Source organism: Mirounga leonina, unplaced genomic scaffold, assembly GCF_011800145.1.
Source record: "Mirounga leonina isolate KUSES-001 unplaced genomic scaffold, KU_Mleo_1.0 Mir_82, whole genome shotgun sequence".
In the NCBI taxonomy this organism is placed as follows: Eukaryota; Metazoa; Chordata; class Mammalia; order Carnivora; family Phocidae; genus Mirounga; species Mirounga leonina.
This window is the reverse complement of record NW_023270825.1, coordinates 12533000-12554951: the sequence shown is the minus strand read 5'-3', so window position 1 is coordinate 12554951 and position 21952 is coordinate 12533000. Positions and strand designations below refer to the sequence as shown.

General features: G+C 41.4%; 1 protein-coding gene across 1 annotated transcript in view; it reads right to left on the bottom strand.

Annotated features, from left to right (window-relative positions):
- Positions 1–21519, bottom strand: part of RPS6KA5 (ribosomal protein S6 kinase A5) — a 178529-nt gene extending 157010 nt beyond the window's left edge. The window contains exon 1 of the mRNA XM_034992596.1: positions 21195–21519. Coding sequence (XP_034848487.1) covers positions 21195–21294 — 100 coding nt within the window. The 5' untranslated portion in view covers positions 21295–21519. The remainder of the gene's footprint in view (positions 1–21194) is intronic.
- Positions 21520–21952: the final 433 nt, after the last annotated feature.

The window sequence follows — 21952 nt, the reverse complement described above, 5'->3', positions numbered from 1 at the left end:
TGTATGTGAAGACATATGCAACAGTCAATATTATTTCATGACAGCAAAAAATTAAAAACCTAAATGTCCATCAACAGGACAACAGATGAAGAAATTATTATATAATCATACAGGTGAATACCATACAGCAGTGAAAATAAATTTTAAAAAGTTATAAAATGTCCATACAAACAACTCTCACTTACAATGTTAGCAAGGAAGGATGTGGATAATATAGGTAATAAGGACACACCTATGGGTAATAAAGATATGTATATAACATAATGTCATTTATGTAAAGAAAAAGACACGTAAAACGTCATTATGTACTGTAATTTATGGACATATACCTACGCTACAGAAGTATAAAAGCATTAACTGGGATGACAAAAACTAAATTCAGGATAGTGGTTACTTCTGAAAAGGAGGACAAAGAGAAGAATGGGATCAAGGAGGGGTACAGAGGCTTCAACTGAATTAGCAATGCTTTGTTTCCTGAAAAACAGATATTAGCTCAACATCACAAAATATTAAGATTAGATAATGCTAGTTGGTAGGTTTATGGGTGTTCATTCGTTACAGCTATCAGAAAAGATACATGCTTTTAAAAGTGACTTCTTAAACAAAACAAAACAAAACAAAACACTAAAGTAATGAGAACTGACAAATTTCTAAAGATACAAAAACAGCTTTTCTTCCTTGGCTTGCCACCCTCACTCCTCACCACCACAGACCTTGTACCACCTCCAACTTGAAAATAAATAAATGAATAAATCAAGGTATGTGCTTCTGAGGCAGGGTGAAAAATCAGTCATGGAAAAAAAAAATGCTAGGTAGAGCTGTTTCTAGAGTCCAAAATTATCTGTATTCACAGCCAGTTTTGCCACTTGCAACCTATGTAAACTCAAGCAAAGAAAGCCCTTAACCTTAGTCTCATCTTCTGTACCACAAAGACAGTAACAGCACTTACCGCACAGGGCACTTGAGGAATTAATGAGAATGCATACGTAAAGCACCTGCCTGAATTATACTACTAAAAACAGCAATCACAACCGATTATGGTACAGTAAATTTCACGCACTGTCTCAAAAAAGTGGTTTATTCCAATCTTCTGAATGGCTCACCAGTGACACTGATAAAAATAGTAGGGTCAAGGGCGCCTGGGTGGCTCAGTTGGTTAAGCGACTGCCTTCGGCTCGGGTCATGATCCTGGAGTCCCGGGATCGAGTCCCGCATCGGGCTCCCTGCTCGGCGGGGAGTCTGCTTCTCCCTCTGACCCTCCTCCCTCTCATGCTCTCTGTATCTCATTCTCTCTGTCTCAAATAAATATATAAAATCTTTAAAAAAAAAAAAAATAGTAGGGTCAAATGTCTTCTTGTCATGTCCACCTAAAATTAAAGTGTTTCCAAAGAAATTACTCCATAATCCTAGCTTCATGTGGCTTACTTAGTATTTCTTCGGAGTAGAGCAAAAATAGTCAAAATACAGAATGGTAGAGTTCAAAATTTTTCCCACAAATAGTAAAACTAAGAAAATGATCTTTCAATAAAAAAAATATTGAAAAGAATGCCTATTACTTACGGCACACAAATATCAGACAACTGTCCCTTCTGTTCCCTTTTCTCTTTTTCCTTATTAATTTCAGAATATGGAAAACTAACAAATCTATTTTCTGAACAAAATCATTTACAGAAACAAATTTCCCTTCTGATCTGTACATCAGTAAATCAATGCAGTACAATGTTGACTAATGCCTGCTATTTATAACAATATCCTTCTGCAGGGAATTCTGAATGAAGTCAGTCTTTTTCATCCCATAAACTACAATAAAGTTTTATATATCTCTTACTTAATCTTCCAAAATTTTGTCTAATTTTTGTGTCTAATAATCTTGGCCTACAATACCAAATGGAATATTGTGAGTAACAAATGGATTACATGGGTCCACTTGGTCTGAGAAGAAACTGCTCTCTTTTAAAAAACATGTTTATAAAAAGTTGGGTATAAAAAAGACAAAATTCTATCAACAGAATATTTAATAATTATTATGTAAAGGGCCTGAATTTTCACATATCCAGTTTCCTTAAATTCTTTATTGTGAAATTCTTCATTTTAAAACCAGTTACAGAAAAAGCACAGGCTAGATATCGGCAAGATGCTAAAAAGTAGCAGTAACTGACCACAGGATGGGATTCTGGCATACCTACACCCAAAGTTAATCAGACAAATTGAGCATTGTGTATTTAAGAACCCAAGTTTGTCTTTTTTCTAAGTATGGAATTTTAGCCATGTAGCACATAAAATATGTCTTACATAGAAAGTGGCAGAAAGACACTTATACATTAAAACAATCCATTAAAAACATTAATTTTGCAGAACGTTTTCACAAATAATGTTTAAAAAAAAAAGAACAAACCATGAATCATTTTAGATTCTAGAGTTTTAACTAGTCAACAATCTTAGAGGTAAGAAAAGATATATATGAAAGTCACTGCAATTTTTTTGAATTCATCAATTAACATTAGAAACTCTATGGGAGAAAGCGGTACATTTGTTATCTTAAACTTTAGTGGTATTATAATACAAAGTTGATCATTATTCAGATTTTCTACTTAAAATGGTACAGTTCAAAAATTTTAAATGGTACATTCAAATTTTAAAACTGAAGATCAATATGATTTTTAAATATTCACATTATTCACAGCTGATAGAGGTGGCACACATCAACTGATTGCTTCTATTCTGCTTTAAGTAAATTAATCTATTTAGTGGGTAAGTACTATGGTAACACAACAAAGAAATGTGGTTTGCTGGTTTAGAGACATTCACAATTTGATGGGGGGAGTGGAAACAAATATATAATTACAATGCAATACAAAAAATGTAATTATTAGAAGTAAAAGTAGTTAGGAACACAAAGTAGCAGCAAATATCTGAGCATGGAAACTGGAAAACTATAGGGAAGACTTCAAAGAAGAGAAGAATGTAAAGTCTGAGCTGAGTATTTCAAAGTACAGAGAAACTTTGGGTAAGGGAAATGATAAAGGCTGCCTGATTTCAAATCTTCCTGTTCACCCTCCAAAAAAAACTACCATAAAACCAACAAAGAGAGGAAATAAAACCACATATGACCCATGCCTTCAGCAGGCTTAAAGAATACCACAACCTGGGGGTGCCTGGGTGGCTCAGTCAGTTAAGCATCTGCCTTCAGCTCAGGTCCTGATGGGTCCTGGAACCAAGCCCCATTGGCTCCCTGATCAGCGGGGAGCCTGCTTCTCCCTCTCCCTCTATCCCGCCGCCCCTCCCCGCCCCCGCTCCTGTGCTCGCATGCACTCTCTCCCTCTCTCTCTCTCTCTCCCTCTATCTCAAATAAATAAGTAAAATCTTTTTAAAAAGGGAGGGGAATACAACAACCTTCCAATGACCTGTAATAGAAAAACAGACCAAATTCCAACCGAGCTCCTACCACCCCCACAGCCAAGTCTGGAGGTATGGAGACAGGGAGGGACACCTAAGAGACATTGAAAAGAATAGAGAAGCACCAAGGACTTAGACAAAGCAAGAAAAAAATCATGCTCCAAAAGCATCCAAAATAAAAGCCAAAAGACTATACACGTACGCCAGGACGTGTACTTTAAAGCACTAGCTAGGAAAGAAGGGATTGGACAGAAATGGCAGACTTGGAGAAGCACAGCTTCGGAGGACAAACCAGGTAGAAGGAGATGTACCCTTGGGAATATAGAAGTGAAGAGAAAGAAGAGAGTAAGAAAAGAATTAAGGATGCCACAGAAATGAAAGAGAAACAAGACATGCCCCCACCCCACCCCCAACACCACCCATAAAAGAAAGTGCACAGAGGAGGGTGCTACTGAACTCTTCAAGTAGGGAATGAACAGATAGATACACAAAAAAAGCAGGTCACAGACACAGAAAAACTACTATGACAATCAGAAAATGCTAATAAAAACATTTCAGCTGATAAATCCCTCCCCCTCCTTTTGAAAAGCCACAAAGCTGAAGAAAATGGTAGCACAACATTCCAAACTCAATTTAAAATCTTCAAACAAGCATTTGTGATATGAAAAAAAATCCTGAAACAGAAATACAAAAACTAAGAACAGAAATGAGCAAACAAACAACAACCGAAAAAAGAAATGCAACAAGAGTTGAACTTAGAAAAGAAACAGAAAAAGTACATTTCTTCCAAATAGACTGTGAGGGGTGCATCTCCCCACAATAAAACACAGGGAAAGGAAAGAAATTTATTGGCAAAGGAATGAGCATGTTCACATTACAACTTGCAGACTGGTGAACTATGAACAACCCCTATGGACAGGCAGGTAGGGCCAGATCACAAAGGACTTCGAAGGACAAGCTAAGGTCTATTGATTTCATCTTCAAAGGTGGGGAGGCAGTATAATCAAGGAAGAAGAGCACGTTTTTGGCTTCAGATGAACTCAATCTCTACCAGTTACTAAGGCTGCACCAAGCGATTATTTCTACCACTCTAAGCCTCCTATTTGTAATTTGTGGTTGGTTGGTTGGTTGGTTGGTTGGTTGGATGGATGGATGGATGATGGATGGATAGGTAAGCAGACAGACAGACACATGCACACACACACATATATACACACAAATAACAATTGTACTTGTCTGAACCTGGGTTTCTCCCAAAAGCAGAGCATCACAAAAGGACTTGTATAGAGACAGTTTAATTGGCAGGAGAAGTAAAGGACCACGGAGGGTGAAGCCGGAAAGGAGCATGAGCCAATATGAGGGCACCCTACTGAGATGGTCATTGCTGTGGGCAACTGGAACTCAGTCTTGCCAAACTCTCTGAAAATGATTAGAAAGCTGTTAGAATTGTCTGTGCAAAGACAAGGAGAGCATTTCTCCATTGGCGTCTGCTCCCTCTAGTTAAGGGTTGCCCTAGGAGGAGCATTCACTTGCAGGCACTTCCAGGCTGAACAAGCCTCTGAACCCTCCTACCTCTATCTCCTGCTAGGTGGCCTTCAAGAAGCCCTGGAGCAGAAAGGAAAAGATGGGCAGTAAGCATACTTGAGATAAGCCACTGTCAGAGAACAGTGAGTCAAAGCCTGCATGAAAGAGTTGGAAAATGATGTGAGGTGGTGCTTCAGACCCAATGGATAGAGTATAGCTCAAATTCCCTTCCATCTGGGTCACTGAATACATGTGTATCAAATCATCCCGTTGTGCACCTTAAACTTATACAACGTTATATGTCAATTAAATCTCAAATAAAGCTGGAAAAAAATTAATTGGTCACAGAGTCTTTCAAGGAGGAGCTAGCATTGCTCCTAGGTAATGGTGACAGGGAGGAGCTTATCTTGAACTCAAGGAATTCCTGAGGGTGTTTGTTGTTGCTCTGTGCCTGATAAATAATGCTGAAGATGCATTTGGAGCAACCACAGTCCAAGGACAAGGCAAATGAAGGCTCAGATCCCTCCGAGATGAAGATCTTAATCAAGTTAACATCCTGGTTTATTGTCCATCATTTGTGGTCCCATGATCTAATAGCCATTGCCACAGATGTCTGTGGGTCAGAGCACCCACCAAATGCCACTCCGGCCCATTACGATAATTACATCCACCTTGCTCCTGATTAAGTGCCACCATCCAGCCTCTGTTATTCCAGAATCCTATCATTTCTATGGACACTAGGGAACCTAGTTCCATGGAAGCATCTCCTATCAAGCCCAGCCTGTTTCCCCTTGCCAGGGCATTCTGTATTACCTTGTTGAGTTAAGTGTTTTCTTTGGACCTGCCTAAGGAACATGATCAGATAGTATGTTCTCTAGCCCCATAAAATAAATCCCTTCTAATATTCTTTCTTCTTGAAGACTTCTGACCTTGATACTCTGCCAAAGCCATTCTTGCATATTTATCTAATTTACTGTAGGTCATATTCATGTCCAAGATTCAAGAAAATATCCCTGCAGTATATTAGGACCAGGTTAGTAGGATATTAAATCCTGAGTTATGAATAGTGCTCCCATGTTAATAAAATCTCCCCCATCCAGCCTCATTATTCTACCACTCCTGGCCCCATACCTTCAAGATCCAGTCCCCAACATACTCCTCTGTTCCTATTGGTACATATTAGCTAGGTCCTGGGATTATTTGTCTGAGTATTTCCTCCCAGAACAAGGATATCCCTGATTACATTATGCTAGGATTGCATCTAGTTGTTCTAGAGGCAGGAGGTGTAGAGGGCAGAGCAGATTCCAAAGAGGATAAGCATCATTTGGGGAGGCATGAACCTCAGCCAGATCTTTGCATGGTCTCCAAACAAGGGAAGGCTGTTCTAACAAGGCATTAGTTCTGCCTGTCCAGAGGATCAGGGAAATTCAGGGGTCCAAAATTGTCAGGCTCATCCACCCAGATGTTCCCATCACAGATCTCAGGGTCCTATTCTTCCCACATGAGGGTGCTGAATTTGGTCCTAAACACTTGTCGAGGGTACACAGAAGAAGACCTACCATGAACGATATAGAATAAGGAACTTATATAAGCGTTTGACTTCACACAGGTATGGGAGTTAAACCGTCTATGTAATACTGATGGAAAAGCCCATACAAGGATGCATTAATCGACTCAATCTAATCTGGACCTTTTGAGGAATGTATGGAATGCCCCTCAAAATTTTCCACCCTCAGGTCACTACAGAGAAGCATTTATTATCAGCTTCCATCCCCCAACGCGGAAGCCTGCCCCAGTGGGCCATTCACTCTGTACACTTCCGGGATATGCACTTGTGCTTTGTTGAGCCAGCTCCCCCTAGGATCCTAAAGCTTAGAGCAGGAGTCCAGGTCCTGGGTCAGAAAGTGAAAAATGTGCGGGATGTGTACCTGAAATCAGACACCGTCAAACTGAAGTGAGTTAGTGAGCTGAAGCCCACACAGAATCGTTGGCCCCAGCAGGACTCTGGAGTGAGGCAGACAGGATAGGGGCCTGTGCACCAACAATTGTCAGAGACAACGCTAACCACAGGTGTGCTGGGAGAAGTCAGTGAGACGCGCAAAATGCTTGGCAGATCTCCTAACACATAAAGCTCAAAAAATGATAATTATTACCATTAGGTTAGACACTGATATAAAGACTGTGATAATGGTAATGGGTGAGCAAGAAACAGATAAAGGACGTATTTCAGAGTTATAAACGGACAGAATGCGGAGAGCGAATGGGTAGGCAGGGAGAATGTGAGGTAGAGGAGGAGGTCCAGGATGTTTCTAGCTAGGGTCCTGGCAGGATGGAGAATGACAGTGCCACTAAATATAATATGAAAAGCTGGAGGAAGAAGCATTACTCAACTTGAGAGTGTAAGGGACCTGTGGGCTACCCACATGTTTTATGCTCAGCAGGCAGTTGGAAGTAACTGATCAGAAACTCAATGAAGAGAGCTAAGCTGAAAACAGACTTGGATAGTAGTTCAAGCCATGATGATGTTGGAGTTCCCAGGAAGAGCATGTACATTTACAAGAGGGATGACAGAGGATTATCAACATTTACGAACCATGCAGAGAGATGGAGGCCAGGGAGAAGGGGGTTGGAGATGGGACAGCTAGCGAAAGAGAAGAACCAGGAGGAAGGGCACGGTGTCCCTGGGTAAACAGAAGACAGTACCAACACTTGAGTACCAACTGCTCTGAAAGAGGTTAAGTCAACCAGAGACGTTTCCACTGGATCAGGAAAATAGGGAGACCTCAGGGACTTTAGAGGGAACCGTTATGCCAGGCAGACTGAGATGGAAGCCTGATGTTACAGCACATCAAAGACTGAATGGGAGATAAAGAAGTAGAAACAGCTGTATAAACTGCTCTCTCAAAAACGGGTGGAAAAGAGAACGACAGCAAAAACTAGAGGGCCACCAAAGATTTTTTTTTTTAACAAGACGATTCAAATGTGTTCGTGGGAAGGAGAGTTTGAGGATGAGGGAAAGGTGGGGGGAATGGAGTAAGCTCTCTGAGGAAGTGGAAGATTGCAAAAAGAGGTGTGAGAGCACAATCTGACTCAATCCTCTTTATTTAATATGCTTGGATTTATTTTTAATACACCAACTAGGAAATATGTATTTAGCATCTAATTTGCTGAGACCAACCTAATAAAGTTATAAAATAACTTTTCTTATGAAATCTTGTCTTTTCTTACTCAACATTACAAAAACATAAGCTTCTTGGATTAATTTTAGTTTCAGTCAAAAGGTGACAATTGTATGCAGTGAGAAACAAATCTTCCTCTGCTATTTTAGTTCTTTTTTCTTTTTGTCTGGGGGGAATAAATGATTTCTAAAATCATTTATCAGATAAGCTCTAACCTAGGGGGTGTCCAGCACCATATCGACAGCACACACATAGCTTCGAATTCTAGAACCTTTAACCCCCATCTGCAGGGTCCAATGAGCCCAACTGCAGGGAATGTATTGGGGCTGGAAAATACGCTAAACAGCTAGCACATCAGGTTCTTTTTAACTGCCAGGTGGTAAGCTATTCTGAAGCTGTTTAGATTTGTGGTTGGGCCTCAAACCATGTCTCTGGACAGCATTCTGCTGAAGGCAGAACAAAGTTATATTTAATATCTGTGTACTTTAAAACAATGCTGCCCACTTTTCTCTTATTGCCGGGGTCACTTACCTTGAAGACTCACTGTACTTTTGGGGTATAAAACAGCAGTGTTTACTTATCCAACTGATTTTGGAATGACATGATTGGGCCAATGTGAAAACTGAGTCAAGAGGAAAACAAATGCTTGTAAAGCAGTAACAAACAGCCTTTTTTTCCAATACGTGTACCAAATAAATTTAACTTAGAAGAACTGAACTAAATATAAAACACTTCAAAAAGAAGAAAAAGAACATTATGCTTACTAAGAATTTTGGCATGATCCAGAGAACATGTTCAGAGAACTGACCTCTGTGAAAGCACAGAAGCATTTCAATGGCTCTGCCTGAAAACCTCCTTTCTGTAAGCTGTTCTACAACATTCCGTAAACTCTCATCTTATAGCGTGTACATTGTGTTAACTTTCTGCATGTTTTTCTATATCTAAGAATTTTTAAAAGACCAGAATAACAATTTTTTAAAACAATGAAGTGATTTTTCTCTTCTTGAATAAAGAATTGCCTTTGCTTCACAATTCACAGAGGAGAAAAAAAATACACGGGCTCAAAACTCCCGTATCTTCCTGCCACCAAATCTACAAAGGCACCTGTATCCTCTCCCTCTTCCCTTTTATTATACTAGAAATAGTGGCATTCTCTTATCAGAGGCCAATCTCTGCCCTCATTTCATGTCCCCCTTCCTCTCAGGGACCTTGCTGCCGTCACCCATCCACCCTCGCTGGTGTAGTTTCAATCTCTCTCTGTAGTGGATTCAGATTAGTGGTATCTAGCATGTTCTAGCACCATTCATCTTAAAACAACAAAAAATACCCACCTCGAACCCCCCATTTCTCTCCGGCTAAGTCTCTCTCTTTAATCTCCTCCAGAACCAAGTTTCTCAAAGTTGTTTTCACTTGCACCCATTCCTCATCCTGTTCCATTTCTGGCTTATCCCACCAACTCACCACCACAGTTGCTCCAGGTAAGGTGGGAAGCTGACCAGTCGGATCTGACACATGCCCGGAAGCACCATGTCTCCTGGGCTTCCACAAGCCACAGCACTCCTGGTTTCTCTCCTAGCTTTCCTTCTGGGTGTTCCCTCAGTGCCCCTTTGCAGCAACTCCTTTTCTACCCATCCTCTGAATGTTAGAGTTTCTCGGAGCTCAGTTCTGAGTCCTTTTCCTTTCTGCATTCTACAATCTCTCCTAAGATAATCTCACTCCCACCTGGGCTTTCCATGTCAGCTAAATGCCAGTGATGCTAGGATCATTCCCTGCAGCACAGACATCTTTTCCAAGCTTCAGACCCATACCCCAGTAATGAAGTAACACACGGTGGTTTAGATGGGCCTTGGGCCAGACTGCCTGTATTTCAAAATTAGTTCTTGTACTTACTTCCTGGGTAACCCTGAACAAGTCATGGAACCTCTCGAAGACTCAGTTTCCCCATCTATAAAACTGCAATAATAATAATACTCACTTCATAAGGTTGTTGTTGGATTCAATGAGTTGGCGATAGCACCTACTAGGTGGCACAAGGCAAGCTTCCATTATCCTTGATTACTATCACCATATATGTTCATCAGAATATAGCAAAGGCATCTCAAACTTGCTTTGATCCACATAAAACTGGGTCCTATCTTTTCTGCCCACCCCATATGCCTCATCCCTGGTTCACCATCTGTGAGTTCTAAGGCAGCATTCTAAGATGAGCCCCCCATGACCCTTTTCATGATCTCCTCCCCTTGAGTGAATGAATATGATATCACTCTTGCAATCAAGGGATTTTTATAGATATAACTAAGGTCCCAAATCATTGACGTCATGATAAGAAGATTATCTAGGTAGGCCTGACCTAATGACACAGCCTAGAGAAGAGGATCTAGAAGTCAGAGAGTCCAAGCATGGAAGCGCTTGAATTTCCATTGCCTAAAGATGGAAGGGCCAAAGGAAAAAGAATGCAGATGGCTTCTACAAGCTGACAGGGGCCCCCGGCTGCCAGCCAGCAACGAAACCAGGACCTCAGGCCAACAACTAGAGGAACTAAAATCTGCCAACTACAAGAATGAGCTTGGAAGTGGATTTTTATCCAGAGCCTCCAGATAAGAACAGTGTGGCTACCACCTTGACTTCAGCCATGCTGGGAGGACTTTTAACCCACCAAACTGTGAGCTAATAAATGGGTGCTATTACAACCCCTAAATCTGTGGTAATTTGTTATGCAGCAATAGAAAATTAATACACCAGTTGAACAAAAAACACCTTCAAACATATATTTGTTCCAGCCGGAAAACCCCCATCAATATCACACCAAGTTCTGCTGATTCTATCTCCTAAATACATCTCAAACATATTCACAATTCTTAATCTGTTCCCTACCCCAAATTGTATGTCCCATCTGAACTTCTGCAACAGCTCTTAACTGGTTTACCTTCTCACAATTCTCCTGACCATTCAATCCCTCACAGCAGTGGGAGCCATTTCTTAGAGTGCAAAACTCGTCTTGGAAAAATCCTTCATGACCTCACACTGCACTCAGGATAATACCTGAACACCTTATCATAACCTTCAAATGCCTCACAAAGTGGCCCTGGCTACCTCTGCAGCCTCATTTCCTGTGACTCACCTGCTTGGATATGATGCAGGAGCCACAGAGGCCTGTCTTCCAGTGTGCCAAGCCATTTCCCACACTAGGACCATCTGTGTCACTTCCTCCACTCAGCACCCAGTGATAGCCAGGGCCTCAGCTTGAATGCTACCATTTCAAAGAAGCCTTTCCTCACCCCTAACATGATGCCAGGCCACCCAATTAGACTGTCTCACAGAGCCCTGTACTTCTTCACAGAGTTTTTCACAATTGCAAACACAGAGTTGGTTGTATGATTATGTATTTAAGGTCTTTCTCTTAGATACAGCTCAGTGAGGGTGGGAGCCATACCTAATTTGTTCCTAGCGAAAACCCAGCATCTGGTACGGTGCCAGAAACATAGCAGGAATTCAACAATCTTTAATGGATGAATAAAACTGTGCCTATTTTGCCCAACTTATACATGGCAAAATTAGGTCAAGATTATGAGGTTATTTGTAAATGTGTGGGCCATTAGATTTATCTTAATCTAGCCATAATTATGATGCTTCCTAACCAAACAAATGATGTAAATATAAAGGACAAACGGGGCAAGTTCATGGGAAAGTGTCAGGGCAAATCTGCTAGGATTCAGCATTCATGCCCTCTTAAGGAAACAACATATTTAGATATGAGGTGCAACATTATCCTTACTGCATATTTTGAATAGTTTTTCCTTTAGGAAAAACATAATTTCACCCCAGCATTGATGCGGTTAGAGGACAGAGTGCTTCAGTTGACTGAATTTTCTAGCTAACGAAGGGATATTCCACCAATGTAAATAACCACCTGGTACAAAGACAGCCCTGTGTATGCTCTCCACCCTTCTGCCAATAGAATTCGTTTTTAAAAGTATGCCTCGGGGCGCCTGGGTGGCTCAGTCGTTAAGAGTCTGCCTTCGGCTCAGGTTATGATCCCAGGGTCCTGGGATCGAGCCCTACATCCGGCTCCCTGCTCCGCGGGAAGCCTGCTTCTCCCTCTCCCACTCCCCCTGCTTGTGTTCCCTGTCTCACTGTGTCTGTCAAATAAATAAATAAAATCTTTTAAAAAAATAAAAAATAAAAATATAAAAGTATGCCTCTATCTTATTGATTTCTCATTATTTCTCTCATTTTATCATTTTAAAAAAAAATCAAAAGTGCTATTAGTTAATCAAAGACCTCACTTATTTTCTTTTAGGGGAAATATAAAAATAGCAAGAACACCATATGACAAAGATTTTATTTAAGAAGCAAAACACTGAATAGTAAGTCAAATATCTTCCCATATTGTCCATATTGGGTTTATACTTTTTGTATATAACTGCATTTAATTCCTCCCATGGTCCAGAAAAGGTTCAAGACAAATTATTTGGATTAACTAAAGCATAAGAACGAAGAAAGAAAAAGAAGAAAGATTAGAGACATAAAATGATATTAGAAAGAGGCTTAAGATGCATGCCAGACCACAATTTTATGTGATACAGGCTTGAGCTGTGAAGCTTTCTAGCCCCAATTTGATAAAAGAGGGACCCACTTCACAGCATTCCTATGGAAAACAGAACAGCTGGTCAAAAGCAGCTTAGCTACGGTTGGTTGGTACTAAGATCAGAAAGGAATGTCTTCCTGGGGATTCCTTAGAGAGGACACCATTCTACTTCTACTAAGAACACTTGTTACCAGTCTCTACTAAAATAGTTGCTTAAATAACTGAGTGCTCCACATTGTTATCATACCCAGTTACCCAGGCCTGGGGCAAAATGATCTCTTGCCTCATCCAATCTTAAGCACGATTTATTAGTTTCCTATTATTGCTGTAAAAAAAAAAATCAACATAAACTTCATGGTTTATTAACAACCCACATTTGTCTTCTTGCAGGCCTGGAGATCAGAATTCTGAAACTGGATCTTACAGAGCTAAAATCAAGGTGATAGCTGAGCTGCACTCTTTGGGGACACTAGAGAAATATCTAATTGGCAGCTTCCAGAAGCTGCCCGCACTCCTTGGCTCATGGCCCCCTTCCAGCAATGGCATCGATCCAGGCTCTGTTTCCACTGCCACATCCCCTTCTCTCCCTCTGCTGTCATCTCACATCCCCCTCTCTGAGTCTGACCCTCCTGTCTCCCTCTTATAAGGACCCTGTGATTACATGGGGCCCACTTGGATCATCTAGGATAATCTCATCTCAAGAGACTTAACTCAATCACATCTGCAAGGTCTCTTTGCCACACAACGAAACATATTCACAGGTTTCAGGTTAGGACACGGACATCTTGAGGGGTGTGGGTATCTTTATTCAGCCTACCACACAAGACTCCATCATTTATCTATTTGCAGCTACCTAAATTTTAAGGATGGTGTCAGAAAACAGAAAACAGCAATGCAAGGCCAAACCTATATGGTAACAGTAAAGCTACCAGTAGGGAACTTAATAAAAAAAGTTTTAATTCAAGAGTTAATCACAGAAGCCTTTTAAGTAGCAAGTTCACCTTCTGTATTCCAAATAATGTGATATACAAAAATATTATTTACACAATTTTTTTGTCAGGAACACATTGGTTATAAAAAGAAGCACACCTACACAAAAACTTGAGTGTGAAGTAAAGTAACTGCAATACCAAGTACTGTACTAAAAATTGGGAACTTTACTTCCCTTCTCTCTTGAAGTCACAGGGGAGAATGCCTACTGAATATTAAAAAAAAAAAAAAAAAAAGTGAGATAGCCAGCTCATTCAGTACTTTAGGAAGGTATAAAGTCCAGGCAGGTTACTTGATTTTTGGAGAAACAGCTACAGCTGAACCCAAAGGGACACCACTAGGGACAAACATAATGAGGGAAAGATTCTATTTTAGACTCTATTCATCTTCCCTGACAAACCAGAGGAATGTAGGAGTGCTCACACCTTTGAGGTGCATAAAGAGATCTGTAAATCATTATGGGAGCTCAAAGGAAATAACTGTGACAACCCCTCCCTCTCACTGCATTCTGGGACTGACTTCTTTCAACAGTGTATTTAATTGCGAAGTTTCAGTCAACACATGATGTTATTATGTTAGATTTTTTCCCTAGAGTTTTCACCAAGCATCAGCTTCTTTTTCACAGGAAGAATTCAATCCTGCCCACCAAACCACTTATGTCTCCAGGAAGCTGAGGTTTCAAGATTCTTGCTATGGAGTAGAGATTAATGTTGGGTCTGATAGGACAGGAGACTTGCCACCTGAGAAGGTTTTCTCCCCAGTAGACTGCAAATACAAAACATACTTGAATCCCTCTTGACTTAAGGACTGAGGACTGAGATTTATCCCAGGAATGCAAGATTGGCTTAACATCTCCAAATTAATTAATGTAATACACCACATCAATAAAACAAAAAACAAACACCACATGATCATCTGCATCGATGCAAAATAAGCATTTGACAAAACCCAATGCCTTTTCATGATAAAAACACCCAAATAGACTAGGAAAAAAAGAGAAATTCCTCAACTTGATACAGGGCATCTATGAAAAACCCACAACTAACCTCATATTTAATGGTAAAAGACTAAATCCTCCCCTCTAAGATCAGGAACAAGGCAAGGATGTGTGCTCTCACCAGTTCTACTGAACATTGTACTAAAGGTTCCAGCCAGGGCAATCAAGCAAAAAAATTAAATAGAAGACATGCACATTGAAAAGGAAGAAAATCTTATTCTTTTTTTTTTTTTAAAGATTCTATCTATTTATTTGAGAGAGAGAGAACGAGAGACAAAGAGCACGAGAAGGAAGAGGGCAGAGGGAGAAGCAGACCCCCTGCCGAGCAGGGAGCCCGATGCGGGACTCGATCCCGGGACTCCAGGATCATGACCTGAGCCGAAGGCAGTCGCTTAACCAACTGAGCCACCCAGGCGCCCGAAAATCTTATTCTATTTGCAGATCTTATAAGTAGAAAACTTGTAAGTTCCTTTTAAGTAGAAAATCCTAAGACATCCACTAAAAACTCTTGGAACGAATAAACTAATTCAGTAAGGTTGCAGGATACAAGATAACATACAGAAATAAATTATATCTCTATATATTTACAATGAACAATCCAGAAATTAAAGTAAAAAAAATCCTTTTACAATAAAATATTTAGGAATAAAGTTAACAAAAGAAATACAAACTTATACTTTGAACACTACAAAACGTTGGGCGCCTGAGTGGCTCAGTCTCTTAAGCATCTGCCTTCCAGGTCCTGGATAGTCTGCTTCTCCCCCTGCTTATGTACAGTCTCTCTCTCAAATAAATAAATAAAATCTTTAAAAAAAAGAAAAGAAAAGAAAACTATAAAATGTTGTTAAAAGAAATGATCTAAGTAAATGAAAAAACATTTCATGTTCCTGGATCAGAAGACTTAATATGCTAAAATGGCAATACTCCCAAAACTGACCTACAGGTTCAATGTGATCCCTACCAGAATGCCAGTTGGCTTCTTTGCAGAAACTGAGAAGCTAATCCTAAAATTCCTATGGTAATTCAAGAGACCCAGAATAGCCAAAACCATTTGGAAAAAAGAAAAATAAGATTGGAGGACTCACGCTTCCAAACTTCAAAACTTACTAAAAGGTTACAGTAGTCAACACAGTGTGGTGCTGGCATAAGGCTAGACAGTCTAGAAATAAATCCATATATCTACGGTCATTTGATTTTTGACAAGGGTGCCAAGACAATAAAATGGGGAAAGAATAGTCTTTGAACAAATGGATCAAAAACCTAAATGTAACAGCTCAGACCATAAAACTCTTAGAAGAAAACAGGCATAAACCTTCTTAACGTTGGGTTAGTCAATGATTTCTTAGATACAACACCAAAAGCACAAGAAACGAAAGAAAAGAGATAAACTGGACTTCATCAAAATTAAAGACTTTTGTGCCTGTAAGGATACCATCAAAAAAACAAAAACAAAAACAAAAAAGCAAAAAAACTCACTTTATGGGAGAAAATATTTGCAAGTCACATATCTGGTAAGAGACTTATATGTAGAATACATAAAGATTCACATTTCAATAATAAAAAGATAAATTAACCAATTAAAAATGGGCAAAGGATCTGAACAGACATTTCTCCAAACATACACAAATGGCTAATAAGCACACAAAAAAACGCTTAACGTCATTAGTCATTAGGGGAACACAAATCAAAACCACAGTGAGATACCATCTCATACTCACTAGGATGGCTACAAGCAAAAAGATAGTAACGAATGTTAACAAGCATGTAGAGAAACTGGAGCTCTTGTACATTGCGACTGGGGGTACAGCCACTTTGGAAAAGTTACAAAGTTAAACACAGACTTACCATGTGATCCAGTAATTTTACTCTTGGAATGTACCCAAAAGAAACAAAAACATAGATCCACACAAGAAACTTGTACACAAATGTACATAGCAGCATTATTCACAATAGCCAAAAGGTGAAAACAACCCAAATGTCAGTCAACTAATGAAGAGATAAACAAAATATGGCATATCCATACAATGGAATAGTATTGTCAATTTAAAAAAAATGAAGTGAAGATACATGCTGTAACATGGATGAATCTTGAAAACACTATGTTCAGGCTACATATGTAAAATTCTATTATATGAAATGTCCCTAGGCAAATGTACAGAGACAGAAAGAACTAGCAGTTGCCTAATGCTGGGGATGAGTGGTGAAAATGTGGAGTGGCTGATATAAATGGGCAAGACGTTTCTTTTTAGGGTGATGGAAACACTCTAAAATTAGATTGTGGTGATGGTTGTATAACTCTATAAATACACTAAAAATTCACTAAATTGTACAATTAAAACAAGTGGATTTTATGTGAATTATATCTCAAAAACTCTGCTTAATAAACATTGCTGCACGGCGCCTGGGTGGCTCAGTTAAGTCACTGCCTTCAGCTCAGGTCATGATCCTGGAGAAGCGGGGAGTCTGCTTCTCCCTCCAACCCTCTCCCCTCTCATGCTCTCTCTCTCTCTCCCAAATAAACAAACAAAATCTTTTTTAAAAATTAAAATAAAAAAACAAACATTGCTGCATCTACCTTGCTCATTCTCTCCAATCACTTGTTCTGGGGGAGCCAGCTGTCACGTCATGAGGACATTCAAGCAGCTGTATAGAGAGGTCCCCATGGGAGGAAATGAAGCATCCTGCCAACAACACGAGAGTGAGCTGTCCTAGAAGGGGAGAATCTCCAGCCCCAGACAAGTAAATCTTCAGGCGACTGCAGTCTCACGAGAGATCCTGAGTCAGAACCATCAAGCTAAGCATCTCCTGAATTCCTGACCCACAGAAATCATGTTGCTTTAAGCCACTAAGTTTTAGGGTAATTTGTTACACAGCAATATATAATTAATACTCCTTCCTTGACCCTCTCTTCAGTGTTAGGCTCTCTCTCCTGATGAAGGACATCTAAGGAAATGTCTTCCCAGCAACCCTTCCTCTCCTAAGAGTTTGGTTTCACCCCCATCCACATGTTCACTGTAGTAGCTGTCATGTTAGTAAATCATGATCCCATTCCCTGGCCTTAACTGATAATCTGAAAGTAGGCATCTGACCAAAGCCAGATAGAAATTTCTATACCTGAAGCTGTGGAAAAGGCAGTATCTCTCCAACACCTAAAGCTGTACGATGTAAAACTTGGGGTCTGTCAGCAGCCATGTTCTTTCCCATGTGGGAAAAAGTAGATGGCAGTGGAGAAGGATGAAGCCCATCACATGGAAATAAGAAAAGATTCAAGATGGAGGGAGTACAGAACATATGTCTCTGGTTCCAAGGATTCCTGATGCAACCCTGCCCTTCCAGTGGAAGAATGTATCTGTCTTGTGACCCCACCATGTACAACAGCACTCAGTACTTAAGAGATAATGAAATATTTATGAAATAAATGAATGGGTAAGATAATCCAATATCCTTCCTATAATACCCCCCTCTTTCTCTCTCTCTTTGCTGTTGTTCAACAGAGATTTGATTATTTGAAAACTAAAAGTCCTAACCTCTTTTTTGCTACCTTTATACTCTATATCTCTCTATTATTATACTTACGGCAATATATCCTAATTACTGGCTCACATGGCTTCCTGCCCTACTATCACGGGGCAAGATATTTGCTTAGTCATTTTTGGTATCATCAGCACCATTTAGTCTAGAAAACAGAAAGTGTCAAGAAATATATGTTTAACTGATGTGATCAATCCTTTACTCTTCATTCTTCAGTTTTTATAATTAATGTCCCCAATTTATCAACCACCTAACATTTACAAGATACTGGGAAACACGATAAACCACTGCTTGTTGCTTGGTCATGCATTTTCATCAATTCAATGAATTCATGCAACAAATATCTGAGTACCTACCATACGCCAGGGGCTGAAAATGGATCAAGGACATGGTGTCTGCCCTCAAGAACCCTACAGTCTAGCACAGACAAGTACACCGATTATTACAGTGTGTTAGATGTTACTGAAGATATACACATAGGCTGCTAAGCAGTAGCAGGGATCATGGGGAGTTCTACTTCAGAAGGCAAGACATACACAGTAAAAGATGACAGCCAGCAATGTGACATAGGCTAAGCACCAAATGAGTGATTTGTTTTCTAAGTTACATGGGGCTAGTCTGCACACTTTAAGAAAAGGTACCACCATGGAGTGATTTTCAGACTTTACATGCAACCAACAACTCCTGAGCACCTCACGTGTGCCAAGCAAACTGCTTCGCACTCTTTGAACAGGCTCGCATTCAACTCTCACATTTTGTAGTCGAGAGGTATGAGTCTGAAAGAGTGAAGTGACTTGCCCAAGTCTACACGGCAAGTAAGTGGCAGAGCTAGGATTTAGAATGAAGTCTTCCAATTCCATGTCCGAGTATACCATGCCATGCAATCTACACAACTGGAACACTTTCCATGTGGCTTTCATTGGCTTTTCATTCATCCTAGAGCACACAATACAGTGTTGGGCACATATGGGCAATCACCAACTGCTGACTTGATATGGCTATAATGTTTGTCCACATTTTGAGAAACAAAGGACCACAACAGATCAAATTACTTTGGTGCCTATTATAACATCATGTGCTGACAAGAGTGCAGTTGGCTGAAGATGAGCAAATCTTTCAAGCTATATTTTAATAGTACTTTTGACCACTATATCCAGTCAGTTGCTCCAATGTTCAGTAATAAATCAAAATGACTGTTCATTTCCTTTGACAGTTAACAGTACTAATGAATTCAGTATAATCTCACCATCTATCAGAAAAATTTCTAAAACGCAAACTTGAAGGTGATGATTCACATGGTTAGCCAGGAAGGAGAAGTAAAGCAGTACTCATTGCTTTCTACAAAACTAGCATTGTTTGCAAAACCCAGAAACTGAGCAATTGGTTGACTACTAATAACAAGTAGGTTGCTCTCTGGTCATTTAGCAAAAAGCTGCTTGTTGCACCATGGTCAGTGGCTGAGGAGCATATGACTTCAAATAGCTTTTGTGATACAGCATAATTCTACCTATATAAATCAGTGAATTGTTACATAAGATTTTTAAAAAAGACAAAATCTCCACATCAAAGACCACCTGACATTGAGCCTGGCACAAATCAGATATTAATACTGAATAAATGTTTACTGAAAAAAAAAATGATTTAATGGCCTTTTGAAAACGTAAGTTGTCTACTAAATGAAGAGAGAAAAATCAAACCAACCAAACCCACACAGATTATGTTAGGAACTCAAAAAAAAGATTATGGGGTAACTAGTTCAAGATACCTAAGAAATTCACAACGACAAAAAAAAAAAAATGTTGAAATGAGTAAACATGCATTTGACAACCCTCTTAAATTAAATCACCACACTGGCACTCTGTGGAATGCTAACCAGCCATCTCATTAGTAATAAAAACAAAAAGAACAGGTGACAGATCTAACTTTACAATCTGTTCAAAATGGTAACAAGGTGTACTTGGCATACACCTGAAATCCGCTGCATAAGCTCTGTGTCTACATAATAAAAGAGTATCTCTATATGCCAAAGAAGCTGAATCATAAACCTTAATAAATGCTCACACGAACATTGAATAGTAATAACGAACTCTTTAAATGTATTAAAATGTATTGTCCAGAAATGAAAAAATATCTCTCATACCAGACTGGGCTCCACAAATCTAAACCCAAACTGTACTGATTAGCCCAAATAAACATTTTCCAAAATGAACAACTCGGACCCACACAACGAATAAAGTAATCTAACAAGTATAAAGCTTGGAGCAACTCTAGTGATCTAAACGTTAGAACATTAGAACGTGAGCGCCTAAGCGGACTGGTTTAATCGCTTTGACTTAGAGCTTTACATTTACAGAGCCTTCTTCTCAAGAGACCTCTGAAAGAATTCAAGGCCAAGTATAGCATTTCATGATAACTGCAAATAAAAGCGCTCAGACCCTGAGCCCGCGATCCCTCTCTGCCTCACTACAGTCCGGACTCATGAAAAGCCCTGGGGACAGCCACCCCTTGAGCTCGTACAGGACCCCGGCACCTCAGGGGATGGTTCCACAAACCCCCACCGGGACCACCTCTAGGGAAGCAGAGGAGTGGAGGAGAAGCGAGTCAGGCTCCAAAACAAAGCGTCGTTCACCCCACACGGAGGAAGGCGCACCTTTCGCCCCGGACAGAATGCGGTGACAGATCAGTCACCTGTGCGGGAAGGGGGCGCGAAGACATCCTCAGAGACTAGTGCCAACAGGCAGCTGTCCGCCGCTTCGCGGGCCCCAACGCCCCGCGCCCGCAGCGCATTCCCGGGCTGGGGAAAACTTTCGGTCCGCGCCCCCCGGGTGCGCCCCCACCGCCTGGGACCCCCCGGCTTCAGCCCCGCCCGCGAGGCCCCGCCCCCCGCGCCCACTGCCCGGCCCCGCGCCCCCGGCCCGCGCGGGCGCCCGCATGCCCTCGGGGCGCGCCCCCGCGCCGGGCCCGGCCGCCAGAGGGCGGGGTCGCTCACCCGTCCGCAGCTCGTGCTTGACAGTGAGGAGCTGCTCTCCCCCGGCGCCGCCGTCCCCGCTGGTCCCCGCGGCGCCGCCGCCGCTGCCGCCCTCCTCCATCTTCTCCCTTTTCCGATCCCGCGGGGTCCTACGCGGGGATCCGGGAGACAGCGGACGCCCGGCCCCTCAGAGGTCCCGCCGCAGCCCCAGGAGCCGGGGTGCGGCAGCTCCAGAACTCGGACGCAGCGACGAGTCTCTTTCCCGCTCTGGCCGCACGGTTCGCTCCTCCGCCTCCTCCCCCTTCGGCGGGCACCGCTAGTACCGCGCAACCAAACCGCCCCCTGCTCCGCCGCCTCCTCCTTCGGGCCGCTCCGCCCACAGCCAGCAAGGTAGAGGAGCCATTCTAGCCGCTATCGCTTATTGGGCACAGGGCGCGCGCATCTGTCAACGCCGGCTCTCATTGGGCAGTCCTCTCTGACGCTTCGGGAGCCGCCCCGCCCCGCTCCTCGAATTGTTGTTGCTTGGCGGGGAGGCAGGAGAGGGAGAAACGCTACCACTCCGATTGGTGAGAACTGAGATTCTGCCCCGCCCATTCCGCTGGTGCGCACGCGCATTCAGGACGTTCCCTTCCCTGACCTCCCCAGAACGGTCACACCCCTTATTCCCCAGCTTCGATCTGTTAGTAAACAGTGTCTAGTAGTCAGGAGGACTCGGAGTCAGTGATTGGCTATTGCTGAAAGAGGCGGGGATGGCTGATTGGAATGTTTGGTCCGCCAAT